We start from the raw sequence: 18,223 nt of genomic DNA, 5'->3' as shown, positions 1-18,223 counted from the left end.
GCCCCACGGAGTCACTAAGAAAGTTACTGTGGAATAAGGTTTAGGAGCCTGCCCTGGGTCCAACTCCGCACAGACTAATGGATACAATTAAAGTTGGATATAGGGAAGCATTAATTTGAAGGAAGATGAGACCAGAGTCATTACAGGGAGGTATTTGCACCACTATGGTAAAGGCTGTAACTTACTATGTAACAGACAAGTTTTCTAAGAGCTTTTCTTCACCGGAGATGTAGAACCATAGAATTATAACCCTGAAAAGGGTTAAAATGGATTGCAAGGGTCATCTAGACCAGAGGTTCTCAACAAATTTTTTAGTGGCCTCAGAGTGTGGCCACCCAGGGCCGGTGCAAGGAAGTTTTGCGCCCTAGGCGAAACTTTCACCTTGCGCCCCCCCCCAGCCCTGCGGCAGCTCCCTGCCCCCCCTCCGCCCTGAGGTGCTCCCCCCCCCAGCAGCAGCTCCCCGGGGAGCCGTGCGGCAGCTCCCCACTCCAGCTCACCTCTGCTCCGCCTCCTCCCCGAGCACGCCGCCCCCCCCCGCTCTAATTCTCCTCCCCTCCCAGGCTTGCGGCACCAAACAGCTGATTGGCGCTGCAAGCCTGGGGGGCGGGAGAAGTGGAGCGGCAACTGCGTGCTCGGGGAGGGGGCGTAAGAATGCTGTAAAAAAAAAATTGGGGGGACCGCTTTTTGGCACCCCCAAATCTTGGCACCCTAGGCAACCGCCTAGTTTGCCTAAATGGTAGCACCGGCCCTGTGGCCACCAACTCTTGCTGGGGGCCATGCTGACAATTTTTCCAAAAATACTTAATTAACTTTAGAAAAAACAAATATGTGCATATACATGTCCAAATCATTGTCATTTATTTATATAGGACTTTTTTCAGACTCAGTAATAAAAATAATGTACATTTGTCTCTATTCTTTACTGGACCTAAACAGAATAGAAACACAAATAAGGTGCTTTGCATGTTCTTGTCTTTTTGTTGTTGCTTCTTTTTTAACTTGCTAGATAGTAAGTCTGCTGCTGTGAAATGGTGGCCACATTTGAGAAATGCTGAATTCTAGTCTAAGTTCCTGCAAAGCTGCAGGATTTGTTGTGTCTAAACCATCCAAGACAGATGCTCTCCAGCCTCTTTTTGAAAACCTCCAGGGAAGGAGATTCCATGACCTCCCTAGACGTCTGTTCCATTGTCCGACTGCTCTTACAATCAGGGCCGGCGCTTCCATTTAGGCGACCTAGGCGGTTGCCTAGGGCGCCAGGATTTGGGGGGGCAGCATTTTGCCGCCCTTGGCGGCAATTCGGCGGCGGGGGGTCCTTCCACGCTCCGGGTCTTCGGCAGCAATTCTGCGGCGGGTCCTTCACTCGCTCCAGGACCCACCGCCGAAGTGCCCCGAAGACTTGGATCTCGGAAGGACCCCCCCGCCGCAGAATTGCCGACGACGACCGGGAGCGCGGAAGGACCCCCGCCTAGGGCGCCAAAAACCCTGGCACCGCTCCTGCTTACAATTAGGAAGTTTTTCCTCAGATTCAATCTGCTGTGCTGTACTTTGAACCCATTTCCTCTTGTCCTGCCCTCTGTGGCAAGAAAGAACAACTTTTCTCCATCTTTTTATAGCAGCCTTTCAGGTATTTGAAGACCATTATAATATCCCCCCCTTTAATCTCCTCTTTTCCAAACTAGCCTTCAGCCTTTGCTCATATGGCTGCATTCCCTGCTCATATGGATGATCCCTTTGATCATCTTTGTCGCTCGCCTCTGGATTCTTTCCAGTTTCTCGTCATCCTTTTTATACACTAATGACCAAAACTGGACACAATGCTCCAGCTGAGGCCTAATCAGCGCTGAGTAGAGTGGTACTATCACCTCCTGTGACTTGCATGCTATGCCTCTGTTAATGGAACCCAAAATTGCATTTGCTGATTCACGTTGAGGTTGTGAGCCACAACTCCCAGATCCTTCTCAGCAGTGCTGCTGCCAAGCCAGTTTCCCCCATTCTGTATTTGTGCATTTGGTTTTTCTTCCCTAAGTGTAGCACCTTACATTTGTCTTTGTTGAATTTCACTTTTGTTATCTAAAGCCCAGTTCTCCAATTTATCAGGATCCCTCTGAATCTTAGCTCTATCCTCCAAAGTGTTGGCAACCCACCCGCCCCCAGCTTTGTGTTGCCTGCAGATTTGATCAGTTTGCTCTCTAGTCCTCTCATTGTCACCACCTGCGTAGCCATGTATTTACTTCCCCGATTTGACACTCCTTATCCGGGCCTTTTCCTTCAAAAGGGAGGATGGACGAGAACACCACTTGCACCCCACGCTCTCTTTTATCCTTCTTCCCACAGCCATATAGGGTTGCCAACTTTCTAATCGCACAAAACTAAACACTCTTGCCCTGCCCCTTCCTGAGGCCCCACCCTGCCCCTTCTCTGTGGCCCCGTCCCCACTCACTCTCCCTCACCCTCACCCACTTTCACTGGGGTGGGAGGGATTGGGGGGGAGGGGATGAGGGCTCCAGCTGGGGGTGCAGGCTGTGGGGTGGAGCTGGGGATGAGGGGTTTGGGGTGCAGGAGGGGTGTGGGAGGGGGCGTGGGCTCTGGGAGGGGGTTCTGACCTGGGGAAGGGGGTTGGGGTGTGGGAGGAGGTTCAGGGTGTGGGCTCCAGCCAGGCAGTGCTTACCTCAGGAGGCTCCCAGTCCACAGCGCAATGAGGCTAAGGCAGGCTCCCTGCCTGCCCTGGCGCTGTGTGGGTCCCAGAAGCATCCAGCATGTCCAGCTCCTAGGCACAGGGGCGGCCAGGTGGCTCTGCGCGGTGCCTGCGCCCATAGGTGCCCCCCTGCAGCTTCCATTGGCAGCTGTGGAGCCGGCGCTCAGTATGGGGGCAGTGTGTGAAGCTTCCCTGATGGCCCCTGCACTTAGGGGCCGCAGGGATACGCCGGCCACTTCTGGGACCCACATGGAGCCAGTGCAGGCAGGGAGCCTACCTTAGCCCCGCGACACCACTGACCGGACTTTTAGTAGCCCAGTCAGCGGTACTGTCTGGAGCAGCCAGGGTCCCTTTTCAACCAGGCGTTCCAGTCGTAAAACGGATGCCTGGCAACCCTAAAGCCATGTGATCTGCAGTGATCCGCTCAAGGTCATTTCTGGCAGTATTGCTGGTGCCCATGTGGATAAGTAGGAAGGAGCAGTGGTCCAAGGGCTTGATGAGTCTTGAAAGACTCTGTCACATCCTGAATTTTAACTCCAGGCAAACAGCACACACTTTTTGGGATTCCCTGTCTGGGTGGCAGATAGATGAATGTCTCCCTTAGAAGGGAATCCCCGACCACCACCACTCTTTTCCTCCTTTTGGGAGTGGTGGTCGTGGAACTCCAATGCCTAGGACAATGCATCCCATGGCTTCAGGTCAACGGGGTCTCCTTCTGACTCCTTCCTCAGATGACTCTTCCAAGGCATTCTCATCAGTAGTACCCGTGCAGAGAGCCTAAAAGCAGTTGTTTACCTCTATCTGTGCTGGGGTATATTGGTTTTCCTCCTCCTTCTTCTGGAGGTCATATGCTGCTAACTTTCTTCTTTGTTCTTCAGTCCCGCCCTGCACTGCCCTCTCCAATTCTTCGGCATGCTGTGCCCACAGTACCAAATCCTGACTTCTATCCAGGAAGTCTACATTTTTTTCTGATGCAATGCACGCAGGGTCATTACTTGGGTCTCTAGTCCTTTAACCTTTTCTTCCAGTATGGGGACCAGCTTGCACTTTGGCTGTACAAAGTCACTTCTAAGCTCCAGGACAAAGACAAAGATGGCACATACCATGCAGGTCACAGCAGCTCATACTTCACTATCCATATTTCCAACCTTGTAATGTATCAAGAGTCTCTTCAGATGCTGTAACTACTGCTCGCAGAAGCCTGAAAGGCAAAACCCTGTGTGGGCTTTCCCCCTAGGCAAACTCCCTCTGTTTGCTTCTCTTCTTTTTGCTGCAAGTCAAGTGTTGCCCCTAGCTTGGGTCCTGGTCACACACACGCAAAACACGTAACTTGAGCATAGTGGTGCTGGTAACTGGACTTGGCTGGCCTGTCCGGGACCATAGGCTACAGTCTGAGTTAGGCCTGGACTACACTTACAGCACTGCAGCGCCTCAGCTGCACCAGGGCAGCTGTGCCTAACGCTTAGTGAAGTTGCTGCCTATGCCGACGGGAGAGCTTCGCCCATTGGCACAGGTACTCCACCTCCCCAAGAGGTGGTAGATGTGTCAACAGGAGAAACCCTCCCACACACATAGTGCTCTTCACATTGGGAGTTCGGTCAGTACAACTGTGTCAGTCGGGGTGTTTTGCACCCTCCTGAGCGACGTAGTTTGTAGTGTAGACCAGGGTTTACACACAATGCAGCAGCAGCTAATGCAACCATTCTGTACAGCTCCCGTGGTATTGGGCAGTGAGACTGCTCTCACTCAAGCTAGGCTAACTCAAGAGGAAATGACTTATGGGAGTTAACTCTACAGTAAAGACATAGCCTTAGTGCTCTGAAACCCATATGCTTATGTAACCCTTCTGCCTGTCAGAGTTGGCAGCAACGAGTGCCAGGTTCAGTATCTAGGGGTTCTGTTTCAATAACACAATGCAAAACCATCTCGAGCCCCACACCCAGTGACCTGGGACAATTACATACCACCCCCCAGGTGCCTCAAAGAGGCACTATTCCCCTCTCGCAAGCACAGAGTCTGAGCGTAGCAAAAGCCTTTTAATAAAGGAGGGAAACATTGCGGCATTATGTTGGGGAAACATCACAAACAGGATTCATAACACAAACCATGAGCAAAAGACCCACCTCCAAGTAAGTTTGGCAGTGTCCTTTTCCCCTCAGGGTCTTAAGTCCAGCAACCCCACAGTCACCCCCACCCACAGTTTCTGTCCTTGGTCAGTGCAGCCCCCAGAGTTCAGAAGCTTATCTGCAGAGTTTACCTCCCAGCCTGTGTGGAAGTGGGGGAGGTATGAGGGGCAGCTTACATGCTCCGCTGCTCGGGTTGACGGCTGATTGCCCCACACCTCTCTGTGGGGTTCTGCTAGTCTTTACTGTCCGGCTAGCCGCTCCTCTGCACCAGCCATGTGGCTAGCCGCTCACCAATATGGCTTCAGGCCCCCTCCACACTTAACACAGCTCTCAGCTGTGTGTAGGAGGGGGCCCCAGTGCCAGCACACTCAGAACCACTTGCCCAAGTCAGTGATTTCAGCTCTGCAGCATGTAACAAGACTCCTAATGGCATCAAAACTGCTCTGTTATTACACAGTGGAGAGAGAAGGGGTCAAAGTGGTGTTTCAAGCCCACACTTCTGAGTATGCATACATGTCCCCAGCCTCTCTCAGTTCACTGGCCTTTGGAACCCATGTCCCTTGCCTAGCAAGTGCTACTTAGTTGAGGGCGAGTCCCTCCATCATAAAATGCCAAGTACAGTTCTACTATCCCTGATTCCATAATCAGGATAACAACTTATTACTCCTGCCCCAATAACAAAGAGACTAGGGGTCCCACAGCAGACAAAGTGACCATTTGGGCAAGCAGTCCCTTCATACTAGGCGGGGTGGGTGTGCCCATGCAAACGAGATCAGCCCCTGAAGTCCTTTCCCACAACTCACCACCAGATGTCAGGTTAGAACTCATTCTGACTCTGCTTACATTTGGATAGATTGCCTTGAAATTTGCTGTGCCCGCTGAGGGGGGAAATCTATATTGAAGGTTGTTTGAGCCAGGGGTTCTCAAGTTGCAAGTTGCAGTCTGTATTGGCCACACTCCTCTGCAGCCAGGTGCAGTGCAAGGGGGACAGGGGGAAACCCAGCCCCCCACTCCAGGTCCAGACCCAGGGACCCTCTAGCAGCAGCCTCTCTGCTCTCCTTCTCTCCCCTTGTCTGCCTATCGTCCCTGGGCCACCTCTCTTTGGCCCTTGCACCTTCTTAGCCCTTTCTGGCAGGGGCCTGCAGCCTAGCAGGTAACAGGCCAGAGCTCACACTCCGCTCCCCTGAGCCTGCCCAGCACTGCTCTAGCTCAGATGCTGTCCCTGGGAGCCAGTCCCCCTCCCTTGCTGGTCAGGGAGAGAATCCCCTCTGCTCTGCCGGGCAACTCCTTATATCTGGGCTGCCCCAGCACCTGCCTCCTGTCTGGCTCCTAACAAGCCTGGCTGTAATTAGCTGGCGGTTTCTACAGTCTCCCTGGCTGCTTCTGCCCCACCCCCTGCTGGAGTGGGCCACCTGCACCACTACAGTCTCCCTTGAGTTCATTCTCACATCAGTCTACTTGCCCTTTCCCAGTGGTATTGACCTTGCTGACTAACACGGGACATGGTGCAATTTCCTTGTGTTGCTTCATTCTCAACCGTTACTACTTATATCTCTCTCCAAAGCCAGAATCTCTCATTTAAAACAGAGCTGCTACATCAGGAAATTGTGGTTATGGAAAATGTTGTTTACTACTGAGTCCAGGCCTAGGTCTCTGCAGACATTAAGGAATAAAAGGTAACTAAAAAACCAGTGGGGTTGTGCCCCTCTGTGCTGCTTTATGGTACATAAGGAGGGCCTGGAAGTGTTGGTTTTTGCTTTAACATGATTTTTACAGCTTGTTTTTACCTTAGAAAGGTCAGGAAGGAGACCACTAGCTAGTCTCTCCTGGTTTTGCTGGAGGCTCCTCGGTGCCAGGGTGGTAGGGTGGAAAGGCTTAATAATGTGGCCATTGGGCTTAATGGAAATGTGCATTTTTATATGTGCATCTTGCACTCTGGAGCACATATAAAAATTGAAATACAATGGTGAGAAGGTCAGAGCTGATGGGGGGGAGGGGAATTGCAGAGATGGTGCTCGACATGGAGCATAAGTTATTAAAATAACATCCACTCTCCAGATTCTTAGATTCCAAGGCCAGAAGGGCCCACTGTGATCATCTAGTCCAGGGGTTCTCAAACTGGGGGTCAGGACCCCTCAGGGGGTCGCGAGGTTATTACATGGGGGGTTGCGAGCTGTCAACCTCCACCCTAGACCCCGCTTTGCCTCCAGCATTTATAATGGTGTTAAATATACAAAAAAGTGTCTTTCATTTATAAGGGAGGTTGCACTCAGAGGCTTGCCATGTGAAAGGGGTCACCAGTTCAAACGTTTGAGAACCACTGATCTAGTCTGACCTCCTGTATAACACAGGTCAGAGAACAGCCCCAGAATAATTCCTAGAGCACATCTTGTAGAAAAACGTCCAATCTGGATTTAAAAATGTCAGTGATAGAGAATCTACCACAATCCTTGGTAAATTAGTCCAATGGTTAATTACTCTCACTGTCAAAAAATTACATCTTATTTCCAGTCTGAATTTGACTAGCTTCACCTTCCAGCCATTGGATGGTGTTATACCTTTCTCTGCTAGATTGAAGAGCCCATTATTAAATACTTGCTCTCTATCTAGGTACTGATAGAGTGTAATCAAGTCACTCCTTAACCTTCTCGTTGTTAGACTCAAAGAGCTCAATCTATTTATTCTAGCACCGTAAGGCAGGTTTTCTAATTCTTTAATAATTCTCAGGCTCTTCTCTGAACCCCCTCCAATTTTTCAACATCCTTCTTGAACTGTGGGCACCAGAACTGGACCCAACATTCCAGCAACAGTTGCAGCAGCGCCAAATTCAGAAGTAAAATAACTTCACTACACTACTACTTGAGATTCCCCTCTTTAGCCATCCCAGGATTTCATTAGCCCTTTTGGCCACAGTGTCTCACTGGGAATGCATGTTCAGCTGATTATCCACCACAACCCCCAAAACTCTATCCTGGGAAGCAGGGACTCTGAAAGAGTCCCCCATCCTATAAGTATGGCCTATGTTTTTTGTTCCCAGATGTATACATTTACACTTAGCTGTATAAAAAACATCGTCCAGCTGAGCGCTTTACACGCACAACCCTTATGTAGATAGGTCAGTATCATTGTCCCTGTTTTACAAGTGGAGGGAAACTGAGACAGACAGAGGGAAGTGGCTTGCCCAAGGTCATACTGGGCATCTGTGTATAGAACTCAAAACAACGTGTGTTATGAACTTGCATTTAGCTGTAGGTATATCTAGGAACAAAGAAGTTGGGAGGTGATGTTATCTCTGTACAGAGTGATGGTCAGACAGTTCATGGATACAGCATCCAGTTCTGGTGTCCACACTTTAAACAGGATATTGAAAAACTGGAATAGTTGAAGAGAAGAGCTACAAGAATGATTTAGAGTCCAGAAACCCTGGCTTACAGCGAGATACGTAAGGAGCTCAATCTGTCTAGCTTCTTGAAGAGAAAGTTAAGCGGAAACTTGACCAGGATCTATCAGTACCTACCCAGGCACAATTCTGATAGCTCTTTAATCCAGCAGATAAAGCAGAACAAAATCCAGGGGCTGGAAAGTGAAGTTTGACCATTTAAAATTGAAAATAAGGTGCAAATTTTGAACCATGGGGTGATTAATTACTGGAGCAATCTACCATGGGATGGCTCTGTACAATGTATGCTCTAGGGGGAGGTTCTCTGGCCTGTGCTCTGGAGGAGGTCAGACTAGATGATCACAATGGTCCCTTCTGGCCTTAATATCTAGGAATCTGAAGGCAGAGTCTGAGCCAGGCATAAGTGATCTGACAAACAGCCAGAATCTCCCAACACTTTCTACCTTGGCATTGAGGGCATGTTCTCCAAAGTATCAAGGGAGACAACTTCTCTGGAACCAAGGGTAATGGCAAGTAGCCCCAGGAGTCGTTGGTACAAACAAGAGCATTGGAGGGGGGTCTGTGAGATGGTGCCAGTGTTGTGGTTTGGGTCTCGTGGCTTCACAGAGCAGGACCCCACCCTGTGAGAATACTGCATCTCATAAGAACATAAGAATGGCCATACTGGGTCAGACCAATGGTCCATGGAGCCCAGTATCCTGTCTTCTGACAGTGGCTGGTGCCAGATGCATCAGAGGGAGTGAACAGAACAGCATAGTTCTCAAGTGATCCATCCCCTGTCATCCAGTCCCAGCTTCTGGCACTCAGAGGTCTAGGGACACCCAGAGCATAGGGTTGCATCCCTGACCAGCTTGGCTAATAGCCCTTGATGGACCTATCTCATTCTTTCTTTTTAACCCAGTTATACTTTTGGCCTTCACAACATCCCCTGGCAACAAGTTCCACAGGTTGACTGTTTCATATGAAGTACTTTCTTTATATTAGTTTAAACTTGCTGCCTATTAATTTTATTAGGTGACACCCTCCCCAGTTTGTGTGTTATGTGAAGGGGTAAATAACACTTTCTCCACACCATTCCTGATTTTATAGACCTCTGTCAAATCCCTCCTCAGTTGTCTCTCTTCTAAACTGAACAGTCCCAATCTTTCTAATCTCTCCTCATATGGAAGCTGTTCCATACTCATAGTAATTTTTGTTGCCCTTTTCTGTACTTTTTTCAATTCTAATATCTCTCTTTTGAGATGGGGCAACCACATCTGCATGCAGTCTTCAAGGTGTGTGTGTACCATAGATTCATATTGTGGCATATGTTCTGTTTTCTTATCTATCCCTTTCCTTATGGTTTCTAACATCTGGTTAGCTTTTTTGACTGTCGCTGCACATTGAGCAGATGTTTTCAGAGAACTATCCACAATGACTCCAAGATCTCTTTCTTGAGTGGCAACAGCTAATTTAGATTCCGTCATTTTGTGTGAATAGTTGGGGTCATGTTTTCCAATATGCATTACTTTGCACTTATCAAAATTAAATTTCTTCTGCCATTTTGTTTCCCAGTCACCCAGTTTTGTGAGAGCCCTTTGTAACTCTTCGCAGTCAGATTTGGATTTAACTCTCTTGAGTAATATTGTATAGTCTGCAAACTTTGCCACCTCACTGTTTACCCCTTTTTCCAAATCATTTATGAATATATTGAACAACACTGGTCCCAGTACAGAACCCTGCTATTTACCTCTCTACATTGTGAAAACTGGCCATTTATCCCTACCCTTTGTTTCCTGTCTTTTAACCAGTTACTGATCCAGGAGAGGACCTTCCCTCTTATCCTGTGACTGCTTACTTAACTTAAAAGCCTTTGGTGAGGGACCTTGTCAAAGGCTTTCTGACAGTCCATGTACACTATATCCACTGGATCACCCTAGTCCACATTTGTTGACCCACTCAAATAATTTGAACAGAATTCTCTGAAAATTACTTTTTTTTTGTGGGCCTTCCTTGATGCCAAGGAAGTTGGTGATGGCACAAGTGTCCATGGGGAGTCACTGTGCTGCCTGGCTACAAGCTGTTCCACCCCAAGAATGGTAAACTTGGCCTCTTCCCTAAGGAGGACTCTCGGGCATCTGCATGAGCCCAAGAAATAAGGAATAAATTTGTGTGCTTTTCCCAGAGGGAGTGACTGTCACTGCATGAGAATGGGTCAGAACTATTGTGATGGGTTGTCACCCCTGGTGCAGTCTGAGAGCTGTGAGAACCACTGCGCCCCTCTAACCAGCCAGCTGGGTCATCCCTTCTCACCCTACTTCGTTGATGATTTAGCCTCTCCAGGCCCTGTTACCACCCAACACGACAGCAGGTGGCGCCACACACCCAAGTAAGCTACCTGAATGCTTACCTAAGCCACTCACAGACAGACAAGAGACAACAGCCAATTTCCCAGTTTCCCAGGCTTGCACCCCCCATTGGAGTATAAACCCAAAATTATACCATTTTGCACTGCACAGGGGTCTGTACAATGTAAGCTCATAAATAGTTCACCCCTCCCTAGGATGACCAGATGTCCCGATTTTATAGAGACAGTCCCGATTTTGGGGGCTTTTTCTTATATGGGCACCTATTACCCCCTCACCCCCATCCCGATTTTTACACTTGCTATCTGCTCACCCTATCCCTCCCTCAATGTGGAGAGGACAATGCACGCTTGTGTTAACCAAGCTGAGACTTTCCCCTGACGCTTCACTTAAAGGCACACTGGTTTAGATTAAAACATAAAACAAGTTTATTAACTACACAAAGATAGTTTTAAGTTATTAGAAGTGATAGCAAACAGATCAAAGCAGATTACTTAGTAAATAAACAAAACTGCAAACTAAGTCTAAAATACTAGAAAGATTGGATATTGTCAAGCCAAAGGGGGTGATGGGGGCTCGGATACACTCAATTAAGCCACACCAGGTGTATAAGTATAACCGGTTTTATTGCCAAAGTATAATAAGCTTCCCAGCCTTCACGCGTTACTAAATACGTGCTTTCCAGCAAGCAGGCAGGCAAGAATCAATGCTTACGCCCCCTTCTGCTACTGACAGTCCTGGACCCTCCAGTCTTGTCCTTGAGGGCTCGTAGCAGGTGCTGCTCCAGCATGGGGAATTCCTGGGCACCCGCAAGGTCAGGGTCCGCAGGTGAAACTGTTCATCTAAAGCAATTCTCAGAGCTGCTTTTATCATCATCTCCTTCTAAGGGGGGGGGCGTATTCACCCACAAGCAGACTCTGGCAGGTAACACAACTGCTCTCCATTCCCACACTCAACACTCTCCGGCCTTCCTTATCAATTTACTTGTTTATCCAGTCGAGTGGCTGCAAGCCAGCCCAGCTGGTCAAAGCCAGGCCACTACTAGCTCCACCCAAACTATTCTGTAACAACAGCCCAAGGTAATTTGTGGTCAGCTCCAACAGATATGAATTAGCAATCGCTCACCCTGGCTGATAATACAAGCAGGCTTGCAGATTCTCAAGGAACAAGCTGCACTTGCTTTGCAGCTTGGGCTCCCCACCCCCATTCCAAGTCCTTTTCTTCCAGAGCTTCTCTCAGGTGATGAGTTGTGGGGGAGTGAAGAACAAGAGATGATGTCACTCCCAGCCTTATATAGCTTTTCCATATGGCGGGAACCCTTTGTTTCAAACTTGATTCCCAGACCAGTTTGTGGAAAAATACAGGTACCCAAAATGGAGATCAGTGTCATGTCATCTGGTCACATGCCTTTGTATACCGTGTGTTAGAGGGCTTTCCCTTCACCCTCTTCTTTGGTTCTTGTCATGCAGACAGAAAGCAGAAGACCAGAAGTCCGAAGTGCAGGCAATGGGATGTTTATTGGGATTACTTTCCAGCAAGCATGTGTCCCATAACTCTGATGCCTCAGTGTTCCCTCTCCCCCTCCTCAGCAGGCATAATTATACCTGAAATGCACATCCACAATCCCACCCCTTATAACTTAGCATCATGTTCCATTTTGGGTCTGGGGTCTTCGTCTCAACTCTTTTGTACCCCATGGGAGGGGTGAGGAGTGAGGTTGTCGTATGGTCAGGGACAGGCATTTCTTTGGTCTTTTAGTGTTTTATACCTTCCCCCAAATTGCCCTTTGCCCCTCACGACTGGTGGCTTGACTTTGCCTTGAGATAAGGGTTGAGGCAATCTTCAAGTGTTCATTCAAGTAACACTTTAACCGCTTTTATCTGTTCCCATTGTACTAACAAACCCATCTGACTAGGCAGAAGCAATATACACAGGCTTTGTTTACACATATTAGTGTAAGATATAAGAGTATCAAAAAGTCAAACCCAAAATTCTATCCCAGGCTAACAAACAGACTTATATACTAACACCCTGCTGAGTCAGAGCAGCCGTACCCATAGGCTGTCTGGAGCGTTCTCAGGAAGGCTCTCCAGGTGGGGGATAAGCTTCTCCTAAGGCCCATTACCTTGAACAAGACCCTCCCCAAACAGCTGTCTAGGCTGGAAGCATCTTACCTACAGATGATGTCACTCAGGTGTCACTACGTTTGAAATACAGCTACATAGTCAATATTCATAACTTTAGATGCAAAAATGATACATGCACACAAATAAGATAATCATATTCAGCAAATCATAACTTTTCCCTTCTTCTCTGGTGATGTGTAAGGTGGCCTCGAATGTGCCATCTCTCTCTTACGTACTTTTCTGGCCCCCATGGGTGTAATATCTGAGCACCTCAGAGCCTTCGGAAATTAGAAAACAGGTCTTACGGTCATTGACTCAAGGAGCTCAATCTAGTTAGTTTAACAAAGAGAAGGTTAAGGGGGGACTTGATACAGTCTGTAAATATCTACATGGGGAACAAATATTTGATAATAGGCTCTTCAATCTAGCAGAGAGAGGTTTGACACAATCCAATGGCTGGAAGTTGAAGCTAGACACATTCAGGCTGGAACTAAGATGTAAATTTGTTAGAGTAATTAATCAGTGGAACAGCTTCCTAAGGGTTGTGGTGTAGTCTCCATTACTGGCAATCTTTAAATAGTGATTGGATGTTTTTCTCTAAGATCTGCTGTAGTTCAACTTCAGCCAGAGGATTTAGAACAGGAGTAACTAATGCAGGAGGTCAGACTCGATGACCTTAAAATCCATTAATCTAATGTGTCCTCACCCACCCCTGTGAGGCAGGGCAGTGCCCACTCCCCATAGTACCATCAGGGAGCAGAGAGATGGGTGACTTGTCCAAGTCACGCAGGAAGGCTGGGGTGGAACAAGGCACCTTAATGCTGCCCTGCAATAGCCATACAATTATCATTAAGGCAGTGTGGGATTGTGAGCCTTGTTTAGATTACACTGATTTAAAGACACCATCATTTTTCCTTTCATGGTGTATCCTGACCCTCATGTCTTGAACCTAGGTCTGTAGGAGAGCCTCCAACCCTCCACTTGGCAGCCTGCTGGCTAGCACTTACCTGGGACCCGTGAAGCCCAGCCCCAGTGTGAGGCTCCACCCCTGAGGTCCAATTGGTAGAGTTCCATGGTGGTTGATTAGACACTGGCCTGCTGAAGCTATTAGCAGGGACAGGGAGCTGTCTGAGCAACTGGGCTCCACCCTGCTCTGGACTGTGTGCCTTGTGGTCCCTGCTCCCCCATCTTCATTCCTGGCATCTGACCTGGCTTGACTTCTGGCATCTGACTTGTGGTTTCTGAGTCCAGTTTGCCTCTGACCCTCTGGTATCCTAACCTGGCCCGACTCATGGTTCGAATCTTCAGTTTGTCTCCTGCAGCGGACTCTGGCTCTGATTTCTAGGTCTGGCCACCCATGCCCCAGCAGTGACATGGCAGAGTTAGGGTCTGTGGGTGCCCTACCCTTTCTTACCTTAACAGATGGGGATTTCTGGCAAGTGTAACCTTAACTCTGAATTACTTGGGTTTGCAATGCTTGGTTTAGGGCTATTTACACTGTCTTAACCATGGTTTTGTCATATGTTACCCAGGCAATTGTAATCCTGGCATTGGAGTGCAGGGTGTTGCTACCTTAATAATGTACTTGGAGCATGGGCTGAGATGGGCAAAAGTTCCTGTAGGAATTGGGTGCAGTGAGCTTTGGGCACTGAGGGCTAGATCCACAAAGGGACGTAGGCCCTAAGTCCACCGCTTAGGCACTGCTGAGATCGTCCAAACCCTCACTCGGCTGCCACCTAAATTCCCTAAGCCCCTAAGTTTTTGCAGCTGGGCATGTGGAAGCTGCCAAGTCCTGATGCTGGTGTGCTCTGAGCATGTCTAAACCCTCGCAAAAGACAGCTGTGGGTTAGCAGGTCAGGAGTTTTGGGGACGGGCTAGCTGGTGTGTGTGTCCCAGAATACCCACAGATAAGGCCTTTTGTGGGTCTAGCCATGACTGTTGAAAGCCCCAGCTGCAGTATTTTGTGTGTAAAGAGGGGAAAGATAGGGTTACCATATTTCCACAATCAAAAAAGAGGACACTGGGGGGGGGAGCCCCACCCCGCCCCCATCCACTCCCTCCCACTTCCCACCCCCTGACTGCCCCCCTCAGAACCCCCAACCCCCTCTACTTCTTGTCCCCTGACTGCCCCCTCCTGAGAACCCCCCACCCTAACTGCCCCCCTAGGACCCTACCTGTCCCCTGTCTGCCCCGACCCTTATCCACTCACATGGGTGGCAGGTTTGTAGAAATTTTGGTGGTGCCCAGAATCCGCCCCCCACGCCTGCCTGGGAGGGGGGTTGGGTGGGGGGAGGAGGTCTGGGGTACAGATCCTGGTCTGGGGATTAGGGTGCAGGAGGGGTGCAGGGTACAGGGATAGAGTTTGGGTGCTGGGTGCAGGCTCCGGGCTGGGGCAAGGGGTGGGTGTGCAGGAGGGAGTGAGGGGTGCAGGCTCTGGGATGGAGTTTGGGGGTGGGAGGCGGTGCAAAGGGAGGGGGTGCAGGCTTTGGGAGGGAGTTTGAGGGCAGGAGGAGGTGTGTGGGAAGGGGGAGGGAGTTTGGGGATAGGAGGGGGTGCAGGGGTGAGGGCTGTGGGTCTGAGGATGAGGGGTTCATGATGCAGGAGGGGGCTCAGGGATGGAGCAGAGGATTAGGGTGCAGGGGGATGAGGGTTGGGTCTGAGGATGAGGGGTTCATGATGCAGGAGGGGGCTCACAGGTGGAGCAGAGGATTAGGGTGCGGGGGATGAGGGTTGGGGCTGAGGATGAGGGGTTCATGATGCAGGAGGGGGCTCAGGGCTGGGGCAGAGGATTAGGGTGCGGGGGGATGAGGGCTGGGGATGAGGGGTTTGGGGCGTTGGAGAGGCTCAGGGCTAGGGTGGAAGGGCAGGGTAAGGGCAGCCTGCCTTGCCATTAGTGGATGGGGGGCATTAGGACCCTGGGGCAGCAGACAGCAGTTGCTGCCAGGAGGGCGTAGGAATGTGGGCAGCACAAGCAGACATGGGAGAGGCGGGGGGGGGGGGGTGGCAAGTGGAGGCCGGGGACCCATCCAACTCTCCCCCTGCTCCCTGACTGCCCCCCGGGACTCCCCTTACCATGCCCATGCCGGTCAGATGCTGGCTCCATGTGTAGGCAAAACACGCTGCTGGTGGGGCTGTTTGTGTCGTTACACCGGGCTGCAGGCAGCAGGGGGGAGCAGGGGAGGGGCTCTGGCTGCTGGAGGCCAATGGGAGCGGCTCAATCAGGCCCAGCCACCCAATCAGCCACCGCACTCTGCATGGAGAGGAGGGGGAAAAATCCTGGACCTTTTAACTTTGTTACCAATTCCTCCCGGACGGCTATTTAAAGATGCAAAAGCCAGACATGTCCGGGGAAATACGGACGGATGGTTACCCTAGGAAAGAGCAGGGTATGAGCAACAACCGGGCTGTTGGTTATTAGGGCTCCTTCTAGCAGCTTCCCTCAAACCAAGCAGGATGGACAAATGAGCAGAGGCTGGGCAGGGCAGTGTGTGCTCCTTGGGCCCTGGGGTGTGCTGGTTGGTGCCCATAGGCTGTATAAAGCAAGCCGCCTCCTGGCTGTGTAGCCCATCTGCAATGTGGCTGGGTCTAGTCTCATGTTTAGAGGATTTGGCAGGTAGAAACCCACAAAACCTCTTTTGTTGTTCCTAGGCCTTGGATTCTGATCGAGCTGTATTGCAAAAAATGAGGAAAGCCACCAAAGCAGAGCATGCTTCTGGACAAGGTGAGAGCAGAGCTGGAGACCCAGAGTGGGCCAGGGGGAGGGAGGCTTGTCTGTTGGGCTGGAGAGTAGGCAGGGGGAGCTGGGGTTTTGGAGACATGCCCCCACGTTTGTGCCTGTTTCTGGGTGTGTTGGAACCCCTCCCATTGCAGGGGTTGCAGGGGAGTCCCCCAGTCCTGCTGCTCTCTCCACACTCCTCACTGCCATCTGCTATCCAGCCCTGAGCCTTCCTCCCAGCTTTGCAGTGGACATCAGGGCTGGTCTCAGCTGCCTTTCTGCCCTCCTCACAGAAACCCTGCAACGAGTGCTGGGCATGAGTGGGAAATGGGGCAGGCCAGGCCAGGCAGCGCCCTTGTGAGCAGCATGCACCCCAGCCACGGCCCCACAGCAATGCCCTCTGCTTGGCGAGCAGCTGAGGGGCAGAGACCACCCCCAGCAATAAGGATGACATTGCATAACTAGTAGCCGTGGCATCACCAAACCCCACTGTGCCACCCAGCTCGGCTTACACGCCCCTGCTTGCGCCACCCAGCTCCTCCGCATCTCCCAGCCCAGACGGGCCTGGGGTCACTAGTGCCAACAGGCCCTGGCGCTCCCTGCCCAGCCCAGTGAGCACGGAGCTGACAGGGAGCAAGTGCCAAGGTGAAAGGAATGGCTGTTCCCCTGCCCCAGCCCGGCTCCCTCACTCCGCTGATGGGGCTGGATGGGAGCTAGCTCTGCGCTGGAGCTTCATCCTCCTCCTCTGCCACCCCTGCGTTGACCGGAGCATTAGCCCGGGGACCCTGCAGTGTGCCAGGAGCAGGAGGAGGTAGCGCCGCTGCTCCTGCTGCCACTGCCGAGGGGCACAGCCAGGGCTGGGGGCAGGGGGTGGAACCTTGCCAGAGGCTGTTTCTGAAGGGCACCTTCTGTGCCCAGTGCCCAGAGCGGGAGCCCACCGGCTCCAACCGCCCTGGTGCAAGGTCCTCCCGCATCACAGGGGAGGGGCTGTAGGAGACACACACACACCATCACCTCCTGCTCTGCCCCACTCACCTGCCCCTCCCCCACCCCTGCCTTGCCCCTCCCCGACCCCTGTTCTGCCCCACTCACCTCCCCATCCCTGCCTTGCCCCTCCCCGACCACCCCACTCACTCACCCCAGCCCTGCCTTGGCCCATCCCCCAGCCCTGCCTTGCCCCATCCCCCAGCCCTGCCGCTGTTCTGCCCCACTCACTCACCCCACCCCCACCCCTGCCTTGCCCCATCCCCCAGCCCTGCCACTGTTCTGCCCCACTCACCTGCCCCACCCTTCAGCCCTGCCTTGTCCCTCCCCACACCCCCAACCCTGCTCTGTCCCACTCATCTGCACATCCCCTGGTTTGCCCCACTCACCTGTCCCATCCCCCCATTGCTGCACTGCTCCAGCTCCCTAGCCCCGCCCCTGCTCCCCTCACCCCCAATCCCCACCTTCCCCCTGCACTCACCTGTCCACCCCCCCAGACCCAGTGATCCTCTCTCCCACTTGACTCCCCCTTCCAGCCCTGTCCTACTCTGGCCTAGACGCTGACAGCTGTCTGGGGAGGGGGTTGAGGTGTGGATGACTGGACAGCCGATGGTAGCTTCCTTCTCTGCTCTCCTTATCCATGTTGATTGGGGCTTGGTGTTTCTGTGCTTAGATCTCGCTAGCCACATAGAAGCTCATATTGCAGCCCAGGAAAAATTCTCTGCAAACTACCAGAGTGATGGTGACGAGCAACTGGCCGGTGCCTTCCTCTCCTTTGCCGAGTTCTCCCGGGAGCTGCTGGCCCCAGTCAAGGGTCTGGTAAGAATTGCTG

At 51.3% G+C, this 18,223-nt stretch overlaps 1 protein-coding gene across 1 annotated transcript in view; it reads left to right on the top strand.

Annotated features, from left to right (window-relative positions):
• The window catches only part of LOC135886704 (arf-GAP with SH3 domain, ANK repeat and PH domain-containing protein 2-like), a 102,954-nt gene that overhangs the window by 407 nt on the left and 84,324 nt on the right, over nt 1-18,223 (top strand). The window contains exons 2-3 of the mRNA XM_065414491.1: nt 16,341-16,413; nt 18,065-18,210. Coding sequence (XP_065270563.1) covers nt 16,341-16,413; nt 18,065-18,210 — 219 coding nt within the window. The remainder of the gene's footprint in view (nt 1-16,340; nt 16,414-18,064; nt 18,211-18,223) is intronic.

Source organism: Emys orbicularis, chromosome 12, assembly GCF_028017835.1.
Source record: "Emys orbicularis isolate rEmyOrb1 chromosome 12, rEmyOrb1.hap1, whole genome shotgun sequence".
NCBI lineage: Eukaryota > Metazoa > Chordata > Testudines > Emydidae > Emys > Emys orbicularis.
This window is presented reverse-complemented; position numbering and strand designations above follow the sequence as displayed.